Source organism: Zonotrichia leucophrys, chromosome 3, assembly GCF_028769735.1.
Source record: "Zonotrichia leucophrys gambelii isolate GWCS_2022_RI chromosome 3, RI_Zleu_2.0, whole genome shotgun sequence".
NCBI lineage: Eukaryota > Metazoa > Chordata > Aves > Passeriformes > Passerellidae > Zonotrichia > Zonotrichia leucophrys.
Genome location: NC_088172.1, coordinates 53699244 through 53712060, shown reverse-complemented (window position 1 = coordinate 53712060; position 12817 = coordinate 53699244). Strand labels below are relative to the sequence as shown.

The 12817-nt window shown below is 39.7% G+C and overlaps 1 protein-coding gene across 6 annotated transcripts in view; it reads right to left on the bottom strand.

Annotated features, from left to right (window-relative positions):
* Positions 1-3291: 3291 nt before the first annotated feature.
* TULP4 (TUB like protein 4) overlaps positions 3292-12817 on the bottom strand; it is a 155041-nt gene continuing 145515 nt past the window's right edge. For all 6 annotated transcript variants that reach the window (XM_064708235.1, XM_064708236.1, XM_064708238.1 and 3 more), the window contains one exon: positions 3292-12168. In XM_064708235.1, the coding sequence (XP_064564305.1) occupies positions 12052-12168 (117 nt within the window). In that variant the 3' untranslated portion in view covers positions 3292-12051. The remainder of the gene's footprint in view (positions 12169-12817) is intronic.

Below are 12817 nucleotides of genomic sequence, written 5' to 3'. Positions count from 1 at the left end.
CAAATCTACCTATGTATTGTTTAAGCTTCAGATAAAATTATTAGTATCATATAAATCACAGCAATACTAGCAGTGGGTTTATGAACAAAACTGGAATATTGGTTTAGAGACCCTCTAAGCCACACAAATAAAACCTGTTAAAATGACACAAGAAGCTTCAAGTTTATTTACAAACTACAAGTGAAAACGTGCCATTTGCCACATCAGATGACTCTAGCTGCCACATCAGCTCAAGGACAAAAATCCTAAGGTATGTTCATAGATCTGATGAAAACAAGGATGCTTCTCTCATTAGGAAAATCATATATGAGACAGAGAAGTTGCTTAAAAGTCAAATCACAGTTACATGACTTCTGCAGATGAGACTCTGCATTTGGCTGCCTCTCCATGAGGCAATTAGAAAACTCCATGACATTTAAATCATCTTAGCATCTTCCTTTGGCTATAACAGCCTTATACAGACTCTTCTCTAAAATAAACATTCTTTCAGATTACAAAATAGTTAGAAATAGGTAAATGGCTTTGAAAGAAAAAGGAAGAAATTAATCTCACAAAAACTGTGCAACAAAGGGAATGACTAAACTCTTGTTTTAAGAGAGAGGACTATTGCCACAGAGAGCAATGAGAAAGGAGAACAAAGAAATGTTACTTCCTGGAGTTCAAATCTAACTTTCCTCCTTATCCATGGGGAAGTGATAAATGGAAGAAAATGTGGAACATCTGGAAAGGATAAAAGTATCAGGAGATGCAACAAAGCAAAACATTCCCCCAGATGAATTGATTTCCCTTTGATCTAACAAAGATTTGAAATTTGTCAGTTTTAAACAGAACAGAAGCTGAGGATATGCAATAGACATCTATAATGGATAGGAGCAAGATGAAAGGTCTGAGATGAATCGTGATTGGTATGAAGTGCTCCAGGTTGTTCTGTTTTTTTTCTGATCTTGTACAATTCTCTCACAACTAGGTAATTACTCAGCTTCCTATCCCATTAAAATTGTATAATGAAAGCTTGGCTGCTTCTGAAAAAATTAGCAGTAAGTAAAGATTGCTATTTTATTATTGATAGTCATTTTGGTAGGAATGGCAATATGAAATGGAATATGTCATTGCTGAGGGAACATCAGCAGCAATAATCTGTCTTGGTGAAAAAGTTCATGATCTAGCCAGTAGTTATTAAATTGTATATACAAACTTAATTACATGTATAGTTGCTGTACTACCAGCTTGTCTTTTAAAAGCCCCAGATTAAACATTGTTCCCTCAGTGCCTGCACATCCTGACCTCTACAACAGGCAGCAGTTGGCATAAATAGCCCTTGTGCTCACTCAAACCATAAAAACAAGATTGTATTATTAGCAACTACAATCATATATAAATAAGAATAAGTAAATGCTATTAGTCCCTCTATAAGGCAAGAAAACAATCACAGGAACCTTCCTAGGGTATTTTCCTAAAGGTCTATATTTTTATTTGTTTGCTGCAGCCCCTGTTACTGATGAATTTTGCATTTGCATCACCTGCTATTTCCAGGCAGGCAAATTTCAGTGGCTGTCTGCCCCGAACAAGCCACCTCCCCAAATCTGTTTGCCTCCTTTCATACCTCCTCTGTCTCCAGAGCCAGTTACAGCTCCGGTGTTCTTTTATTCACATTCCCGTTCCAACATGTGGAGAAGGTGATGCAACAAGTCTGACGTTTATTTACAAACTGCAAGTGACAACAAGTGTTAACTTAGCTGGTTGCACCCAGCAGAAAGGGACATTCCAAAACCAACCTTCTGGAACAACAAACCAAACTGCACCTGCTCAGCTCCCTTGAGCCAAGCAGATACAGACTGTTACTCGGACTGAATCAATAACCAGCTGTAGCTGTCAGAACACCCCCAAATTAACACAAAAAGGGCAGGGAAGCAGATGATTACTACATTTTAAGTCAATATATTTCACAAGGAAACAAGGAAAAACCTGAAAATGTCTGGAACCTTGATCTATAAGGAAAGTGTGTTAATCAGCTCAGCTCACCTGGCCAGATACTAATTCAGGTAAACACTGGCATTATAGCCAAAGCAAAAAAGCATAAGGCTAAGAAAAGTGCCATGACCAGAAGCTGTATTTCTGTTCCATTTCTCTGTCTCCAAACTTAACTATTAATTTCATAATTTCTGTATTTTAGTAGAAGTCAGTTTGATCTGAAAACTCATCAGATAACCCTGGTATATGCCTTAGCTGAGCTAAGGAAGACTTAATGAACACTGGCAGGGTCCCAGCACTCCTCTGAGCTACAAGAGGACTTTTCACAGCTGCAGTGCAAAGCATTCAGCCATGAGGTTGGGAGTCTTCCATTTCTCCTCTTCCCAGAGCCTGACTTTATATTCATTTCATATTCCTAGTTTTTCTACAGGAAGAGACATCAGGTAACCCCTATCCACCTTTCAACACTACTCCTGTCCTGCTGGTTCTCCAGCAGTTCCTTTACACTGTTTCTTTTCCAGGGTGAAGGGTTCTAGACATCACACTAATTTGTCATGTAGATGTTGATCTGTGCCTTCTGCTGCACTTCTGTGAATCTCCTCTACATCTTTCCCTTTTCTGTGACCAGCACTGCACAGTTTGTGAAGTGCAGTGAACTGGAATTTTATACAGTGATTGTGCATCTTTTGCTTTGCTGTCAAATCTTTACCCAATCATTACCAATATTTTAGTTTCCTCTTTTGACTGCTGCTCAGCACCAACCTGATGTTTTCAGAACACTATCTATCATTCTGGTGAAAGGTTTCCCCTGAGTAACAGAGATCACTGCAGAGATCACTATTGCAAATGTGAAATTAGGATGGTTTCTTCCCCCCATGTATCTCTTCACATTTACCTATGCCGTGTTTCACCTGCCATTTCACTGTCAAGTTTCACGATGATTTTCTGAGATTCTTGACAACTGCCCATTGCCTTTACTACTTTGAATAATTCACATCATCAATAAATTTTGTAGCTCAATGTTCAAACTTTTTCTAGGCCACCCATGAATATGGTGTAGAGGTGAGGATCCAGCACAGAACCCTGCAAAACTCCAATGGTAACCTAGGTCCATTATGACGATCCATACCAGGATTTCCTCATTTGTGCCATAGCTGGGATGTTCATGAGGCAAGGTAAGCTACTTTACCACCTTTTTTTTTGTTTTCTTTATTCCCAAAAGGGTTTTTTTATTTTTTTAAAGAAACGAGAGAATAAACACTGGCCATCATAGCACTTGTTGTTAAAGATGAGAGGACAGAGGAAATCCCTTGTGGTGATGTTAAGGTTTTCAGTTTGTCAATGACAAAATCAGAAGTACACAAACCCCAAAAGTAATTTCCTTAAAAAGGAAAGCAAGCAGGGTAGAAATATCACAAGAACCACCTGATATTGAGGCAGATAGGAACACTACCACCAGAAAATCTTTGCCATCCATCCTGTCATGTGAATGACACAAGGTATGATGGGGCTGGTACATGCACCACGTCCAGTGAACTTGTGAGTACGGTTCCTGAAAAGAGAAAGTGCAATGGCACCTGGCTAGTTATTATTCAGGTTGTTCCAGCACAGATTTATCATCTGCTTTAAAAGTATTTAGGTGCTTGACAAGATGCAGAATGCAACAGAAACAAATCAGCAACTTTCTAGTCTGCAAAATTTTATTAAGCAACAGCTGGACAACTCTTACAACTCCGAATCATCAAGGAAAAATAGGGCAATCAGTCCATCTCTCAATCATGTAGACAGTAAAGAATCTGGACAAACCACACTTTTATAGGGAAACCAACAATACTTTCTAGGCACCTCCTGCAAAATCTATTACACAAGATACATAAAAGGAGAGGCAGATCAGGGTAGTTTTTAAGCACAATGGAAACCAAGTATACCATGGTATATTCAGGAGAAAAAAAAAAGGAGATAAAAAAATTTAAAAATAGTCTAGGTAAATAAAGTTCACAAATGGTATACCAAATTTTCAAAAGTCTTAAGAAAAACATGCTGGGCTTGCTCACTTAAGAATGCATGCACCTGCATGACTCTATACTCATTAAATTTAAAAGAAAAACTAAAAAACAAAACCAAACAAAAAAAAAAAAAAGAAAGGAAAAAAATCCCAAATCACTTTCAAAGTTATAGTACCAAAATAATGCATTTATAAACAAATGCAACTCCCCTTCTTTTTCAGGAAACACTGCAGTGCCTTTTCAATCGAATGCATCCCCATGCTATTCCACAACACCATATATTGTATCTACAATAAACAACGAGGTCTTGAACAGACATACCCTTCCCAAAACACACAACACACAGAAAAAGAAGCAGCAAATGCTGAAACAGTGAAACAGAAATGAAAAGCAACCAAAGGCAAATAAATATCAAGCAAACTAAAGAAACAAAGGGCAAGTTAGAAAAGTTCTGAACAAATAGCTTCAAACAACATAGGTAAGAATTACTGGCCGAGCATTATTCCTGTGAAATACTTGAAACTCAGGTGTCTACACACTGTCCAAAAATGTTTCTCTTTCATTATTAATTTAATCTTTATCTGTATCTTAAGCCATCTACCTGGCCAGTCAGATAAAATTCCAAAAATATAGACAACCTTTTCAGGATTTAGAATTGCTGATCAGTCCATATTTTAAAACTGTAAACCAGAGGGTTAAGAACAGACTGGCAGGCTTTGACATCACACCATCGAAATTTTCATTGAACACTCTGGATAGGTAAGTATTTGGTGTTTTCATTTATTTAATTTTGTCTCACAACAGCATGTTTTCTTGATCCCGCAGTCAGCTCTGGGACAGCAAACCAGTGCACTTGCACAGCGCTCCCAAACAATCAATTTGCCTTGAAACACAAATTTCTCATTACTGATTCATTTGCCAAATCCAAAGTTAAAGGGTGAAGCTTTTAGTTTTCTTAGCAAGAATTGCTTCACCGAATCTTATTTCATTCTTTTGTTTCATTAATTGCTTTTGCCTTAAAAATTTTCTAGACGCAGCAACAATCAAACCGCCCAAAGAAACTCCTGATATATCTTCAGTAATATCAGGCAACAGGGAAAGCAGTCTTTTAATCTTAAAAACATCTCTGTGGGACTTCTTAAGAATATTAAATAAATACAAAGACAAAATAATTCACATAGACTATTGTTCACAAGTAGTAATTAATTTTATTCCTTTGAGAATGGTGCATGTAAATTCCAATCCTGTAAAGAGGACCTGTGGTGCGTCCCTGCAGACTACTCCTGAGGGCAGCAAGACTCTAAATTGGTATTTACTAATGAAGGTTTGTGCCTTGAAGGGGAAGAGACATGAACACAAAAACCAATTCTACTGGAATTTTCCCATTTTTGTAAGCAGTATAGGTGACTTGCTCTCTTACACTGGGAAAACTATTATGCCAATCTCTAAATAACATCAACAGCTTGCCCTCCTGTCCTGTGATGGAATCCTACAAATGGGAATAAAAGTCAAAAATCTGAACGACTACTCTGTGGCCAGGATTTTACTTCTAGCATTCTTCAAGGAGGGTTATACTGAGCTGTCAACATGGCTATTGGGTAATGCTCTATAATTTCCTCGAGTGGATATGCATGGGTCACACAAGTCAACTTTAATCACACAGTAATGGGGAAGTACCTTTTGGGTTGGATTCTGGTCTCTTATGCATCTTGGTGTAACCATGTGGTGAGGCTGGAAGTTGGCTCTCTGTCAGCAGGCCACACAAGGGTCTCATCTCTTACCAATCTCTAAGTCTGATTTACTGGTCTGGAGTAATTTGGGCCCTTCAGACATGCAATTCCTGATTGCTGCTCTGGGAAACACATTCTTAAAAGTTAATGAAAATTTACTGTGTCTTCTTGTCGGATCTCAAGATTTCAGTCCTGAGATGCCGGGCCATCGAGACCACCCTTGGGGGGGCTCGGGACTCCTGGAATGTTGCCAGAAGTGTCTGGTGGCTGCACTTTGACCCTACACAGGATGAGGATAGGAGGACTTCACCAGGGTGAATGGTGAAGGGATTAGCTAATTAGAGGGTGAGACACAGGGTTTAGGATTTATGTACAGGGGGGTTTAGAGGAGTAAGATGGAGGAATTGGGGTGTGTCCTGTCCTTCTTCTTCTTCCTCTTCTCCTCCATCTTCTTTGGCCACGGTGGCACTCTTGGATTGGTTATTACTGAGAGTGCACCGAGTTATAAGAATAAATGGTATTGGGGAGAAATGATAAATATTGTACACGTAAAAATGGGTATAAAGATACGTGGCTGCCCGGGAGGGCAGACAGTGTGCTCATGGCTGACTGCTGAGCAGATCTCTGTTCGGCTGAAAGAACATCTTTTAGATAAACAATTAATAAACATAAAAACCGAAAGAAGAACTGAAGCCTCTTCTCGTCCTTCGATACGCGGGCTGCCCCAAGGCCACCCCGGACCTTTCCAGGCCCCTCAAACAGCCGAGATAACCGGACATCTTCTCTTTCATCAAATCAGTTTTTGCACTTTCTGCTCTTTTTATATGAGGATGTAAAATGTTTCTGAGAGGTAAGAGGGCACCAAGGTAACATAGGATCATACACATCAGGCTGCAAAAAGCAAATGCACAGAAATTGTCTGAGGCAACAGTCAGGCAAGCTCCATAATCTCCAATGTTTGTAATTTCTGAGGACACTAAAAAGACACTTCAAGGAAAGCCTGGATCTATGGAAAGTTTAGGCTGAAGGCTTCAGGAAAGTTAGATATGCTTGTCTGACACCTGTAGACCTTCATGCATCTTCATAAAAACACTGTTTTACCTGTGGCCGCATCACAGGAAACTTCTGTAACTGAGCTTAACCTGTGTGCAGATTCACTGATATTCAGGCAGCCCATGGCACATGATACTCACTCTGGAAGTGAGTGCAAAATTGCTAATGTGATAATGCCTTTTTTCCCCCATCTCTTACCACCCACCTTCTCATAGTTTCTCAGGATGTTGCAGAAACATGCATTCTCACAGTTTAAACAGTAAGAATGCAGAAATATGTATTCCTACTGTTGCCCTTACATTTATGCCAGACTTTAAATATCAATTTTTGGATTCTGTTTGAGATAATAATATTTCAAGGATATCACCATTATTTTTTCAAAATTATCAGGTTTTTGGTTTCATCCCTTTGCAGAGCAGATTCTGACTTCACATGGACACCGTAGCTGCTGGCTGGCATCGGGGCTCCCTCTGCCCAAAGCTGCTGCAGCTAAACTCCATGGCAGCTTCCTGCTGCTCTTGGAGCAGACCTAGAAGGATGAGTGGAGCAACACCTGCTCCAACAAGTCTCCTATGGAGCATCTTGGAGAGGCAAAGCTGCTGCAGGCAACGTCAGGGCACAGCTCCATGAGCTCTGTGCAGCACCTGCCAGAAGCACGGTGGCAGTGCTGGAAGCAGCTGAGCCCAGCTGCAGGAGGAGCACTTTTAGGCTGAACAGAGGAAAATGCTTTAGAGGAAACTGCTGCACTATTCCTTGTGCCTCAGCTGATTCCAAGCTAGTTTGCCTGTACCTCCACCTGGCACTGAATTGTGCCATCACCAACCCCAACTGAACTACAGTGACCTCCTTACCAACAGCCCATGCCGTCACACCCTCTCTTATCACATAACTCACCTTATCTTATACCTCAACAAAAAGCAAACCATGCCTTCTACTTTTTAAGCCACTCCCAACCAGAGTATAGTTACAAATAAAGAAGGAAAACATAGGACAGATTTCTGCAGGTCCCAAAGAACTCATCTAGACTGTGTAGTCTGCATAGCTCTCCATAGCAAACTCATTGTGTTTAGCTGCCAAAAAATATTTTTGCATGCATTATGAAGTTTTTGCATATTATCCAGCAAAACCAGGTCTTCCTATAAGCAGTTTTAATTTCTTGCAGCAAAATATAACTGCTAGCAAACAATTGCTTACAAAGATGCTCTTTAAACATAAATAAGTGTGTATAACTCACTGATAGATAGTAAAAAAATAATCCCTAAATCACTCATTACCTTATGCAAAAAAATAATTTGTTTTTTGGACATTAACAGGAAATCTGCATTAAATTATCTTCAAAAAACCACTCAAGACTCCCTACAGAAAAATCAAACCCAAACTAAAACAAAACAAAAAACCAACCCAAAAAAACCAAAAGAAACTCCCTAGACTGTTAAAATTATTGCACAACTGAAAAAAATAAGCTTTGGAAAAAACATCCTTTACATCCTTTCAGTGGAAATTACTGCATGTATAAAATAACTAGATATTCCTGAACACTTTGCTACATTCTTCCTAGAATTACTTAAGTTACCTACAGAAAAACTTACAAAATAGAAAATGTAACATCTATCCTTCGGCTGAACGCAATAGCAGTCTTCACAATTAAAGGGATTAAGTGGGGATATTCTTACTTGTTTCCTAATGTTGTATCTCAATTTAGAATAAAATTACTTTCATTTGTTCTTTTTATAATTTAGGATCCAGTTGCACACTCAGACTTCTATGTATTTACCTTTCATTAACATTCTATATATTTGAGAGTATTTTCTTCCTCTAATTGGGGATTCTCTAAATATTAAAATCCTTAATTAAAGAGACTCAGCTAAATTATTTTCAAAAAGATAAAATACTATCTTATCTTAAAGAATTTTCTGACAAGTAAATGGAAAGGATGTTGGAAATAGCATTTATTTTCCCAATTTTTTGGCAATTATTCCTTGTTCTTTGCTGAGGCAGAAACCAGAGCTCTTTCTATGCCATGGCTCTTTGTGAGTGCTATCAGAAGGATGCAATCATGACCTGGACCAATGAAACCAAATTACTAACTGTTATTTGTTTTACTGGTTTCAATTCTTGGTTCTCCATTAGAACAAAACTACTGATAACTGGAAAAATTTGGCAATAAACAAAGTGAAGAGGAATACTATTCTCTGGAAGGTTAGGAAATTGCAAGCAGAACTCCTTATTTCGATTAGATTTTCTTCAGAAAAGAACATTCACATTGTTTCCACGTCCTAATAATTTTGGCTGGGGATGCTTTTCCAGAAGAGCATTTCTGACATATGACTAAGTGGCCCTTCCCTCGGCAAGCAAACAAGCCAGCCCTGGTATGTTTCTTGTCTTACAGTGTTCACTGTGTGCCTGTCAAACACTAATTAGGGTACAGCTGGTTAGCACAGACCTTAGGGCAGGTGAGGCCTCTCATCAGCCAATTTCCCTCCTTGTGCACTGGAATCAGTGGACTAAGAATTCAACCTACTGTTTTTACAGCATGTAACTCAATATAGACAAAGGGCTTAATAGTGTTTCCTCAATAAAAACCAACAAGTGAAACATTTCCATTGATTTTCAAGGGACCAGAACCAAATCTATTTCAGTTCCTCTGCTCCACACACATAAAACATACAGGCACTCAAACTGTTGAGTAAATCAAGCACATGAAAAAGAACACAAGTGGGCCCAGACAATTAAAGAAAACAAAATTAGTTAATAAAAGAAAACACCTTGCTAGATGCCAAGGGTAATGTTGAGCCTGGCCACTCCCACACACAAGCAGAAGCTGCTAAGCTTTGGGATAATACAGGCATGGTATCTACTGCCCCACTCCTTCCTTCCCACTTCTCCTTCCTCCCTTCCAATGACACCATCTCACAGGTGGTTTTTCCTGGACCTACCCTGTGGGGCAGTGTCCAGTCTAACTCATCACCTCCCCTGGCAACTCTCTGAAACTCCTCTAGGGGCATTGCTCCTCCGTGCTGATCAGCTCTGGAAACCTCAGCAGAGCAGCTCACTGCATACTGGCAATTTCTACTACAGCAAGGTCTTATGTGAAATGTTCCTCTAGAATAAATCAAACACAACACCCATCAGCCCTACTACTAGGGCTCAAGAAAAACAGAGAGAGAAAATCACACGTATTCATCTGAAGTTATACGGGCTTTTTCAAGTAAAGAAGCCAAACCATGGATGAAAGACAAAGCAGCTGTTGACATCTCAACCGGCATATCTTTCCCAGTGATCTTTTAACTTCAAAAGATCCATTTTTACAAAAATCTGCTGTGATGTTTTGTAATCTAATGTCCAAATAATTATATGAATAGTTTGGGGGTTTGTACATTACTGGTGAAACTATTTTCATATCAAAACATATTCTGTAGCAAAATGCTGACAAGGAAAGAGAAAAAGCAAGTAAACGTGCACAACACATGGACAACAAAAAAACTCTTCTGTGCAAGCAACCTTCTGAAATGCTCAACATGTCCACATGTGCACCAGCGAGAACTGCACAGTCATACTACTGGTATTAAGCTTTCGTCCATCACACTCCATGTAGACACTGGCTTCCTGCTCTTAGCTGGAGCAAGTAGCAAGGTGGGTGACAGAAGACATGATCCTGTCCAATTTTTCCTTTCTCTTTCAAATAATTTGTTCTCCAGCCAGCCATGATGTTGTTTCCTGCAATGAATTTGCTTCCCTGATGAAATTTCTTCTTGTAATGACTTGCTACGCACTTCTGTCTCCTTCCTAATTCAAGCACTGCTGTAGAACTTGATTGATACTGATTGCTAAGACGACTGAATGCACTGGGTCTTCTCATTTGCTGGAAAAGCTTTGTTTACATGGTGTAAACACACTGAAATGAGGAGCAAGCACAGGCACGGCCTCAGAGGTACATCTGATCACACTGTACCTCTCCCAGCTACAGGCCAAATTATAAAATACTGCTGAACAATGTGAACAAAAAAGCAAAACCCATGATTATATCCTCTCCAGTTTTTTTTCACCTACTGAAAGATGTTTATGCCAGTAACAAAAGAAGCAGTGCTTGTAACTGCTTCTCTGTCTTCTGTCACCTACTGCAAGATGTTTATCCCCCTTAACAGCATACAAAACAAACAGACATCAACTTCTTTGATGCACTAGGTTTTTAAACCCTGGTTCTAGCCAGGCCAGAGTTGATTTTTGCAGTAGCCAGGAGAGGGCATGGCTAGAATCTAGAGGCTATTCTATACCACCTCCAATCATTGTCTGGGGCCATGGGAAGGGTCCCATAGTGTGGCAGCACAGTCAGGTACTGGCAGAGGCTCCCCTTGGTGAGCACACACGTGTGAATCCTTCACCTCTCATGCACTCTGTTATTAACATTGCTGCTGTTACTGTTTGTCTTCTTATTTCACTGCTGTTTGCAGTAAATTGTTCTTCTCTCTACCTGTGATCTTTACCTTTTGTGCCTCCAATTCTCCTCTCCATCCAACTCAGGGAAGGGAAAAGGGGAGGTGGCAGTGAGCAAGAGGTGCATGGTTTGAAGTGTTTTGGTGGAAACACTAAACTGGAGAAAACCATTCCTAAACCATGACAAACACTCACTGGAAACAATTTTTTCTCTTTTGAGTAATACATAACTGTTTATAAATTAAACGTTTACCTACATAAGCCTCCTTGGAAACTGTGATGCTCAGTTAATAGCAGGTATCAGAGAAGAAACACGTCTTCAAGTATTATAGCTTCTTTTCTTTTTTTACTTTTTTGCTGCTATCACTGATGTTTTAGTAGTAGAAGTACAAACTGGACCAGAAAAAAGTCATGTTCCCTGTTTTAAAAAGAATAGCATGAGATAAGGCAGTCTAAGAAGAGCAGTCTGTTTTAATCCCCCCATGAGCTTACATCAGCTACTGTAGCACACACAGCAGAACCACCACAACAAGCCAAAAGCCACACTTCTCCACGTAACACTGAACGCTTCTCAACCCTTTGCTCTTTCTGAGACCCAGCACAATGCTTGAAAAGAAAAAGAAACCAGAAAACAAACAAGCTAACAAACAAACAAACAAACAGAAAACAGCCCCCCACCCTCCACCCCGTGACTGATTAGAGTTAATGCCCTTCTGGTGGGCACCAAGAGACTTTTCCAGTTTTACTGCCTTCTTAACTCCCAGGCATCTCTGCACACCTAAAGCAGGCTGCCCTGACATTTCCCATTTGGACTTTATGAGAAGGTTAACATTTTCCTCTCTCCAGTCTCTGCTTTTTCATTTGAGGCGTTGAGTCACATTAGCCAGAGCAACAGCAAAGGCTTGCACTGCAGAAAATGGATACTGAAAGTCCAAAATGTAAGCATTGCCATCAATTCTTCCAAACTGCATCACCTGGGAAGCAGGGGAAGAGGAAAAGGAAGGGAAAAGAGAACAAGGTCAAAAAAATGAACCACAGAAAAGGAAACAGAGAAGAGAATAAGAGCAATTTTTTTCTGCTTTGTAGGAACACCCCCCTTTCTCAGATAATATGATTGCAGCTACAGACAGAATGGGGTATGATGCCAAAGAACAGTGAGAGCACTCTACTTTTTGTTTGTATAGACAATTTGACTGCAACATTTCACTCCACAGAGTAAACTGACAAAATATGCTAGACTGCACAGAGCATTGGTTTAAGTAGCTTGTCACCAATTACTTCAGCAGATATGGGTACACCAGCATCATGCTTCCTGCAGGAAAGTACCAGTCTCTCCCTTGGAAATATCCTACCATCAACCCAACAGGAAAACAGGTTTTGTTTTCAAAGAAAGGAGCTTTCAGGGAAGGGGAATAACCTATTTCCCTACTCTAGCACTCCATAGCTGATAAGGTGTTCATTCTTTGTAGTTGTTTCCCTCTGCATAAATATCTTCACTAGCACGTAATTACAGCAAGAATAAATTAGCTAAGGAGCAGTGAGAGCTGTTTGAAATGCAAAAAAAGCAAAACTAGCCAGGTTGTTCATTGCTCTTCCTCAGGGAATATATGAAGTTTGGCCTAT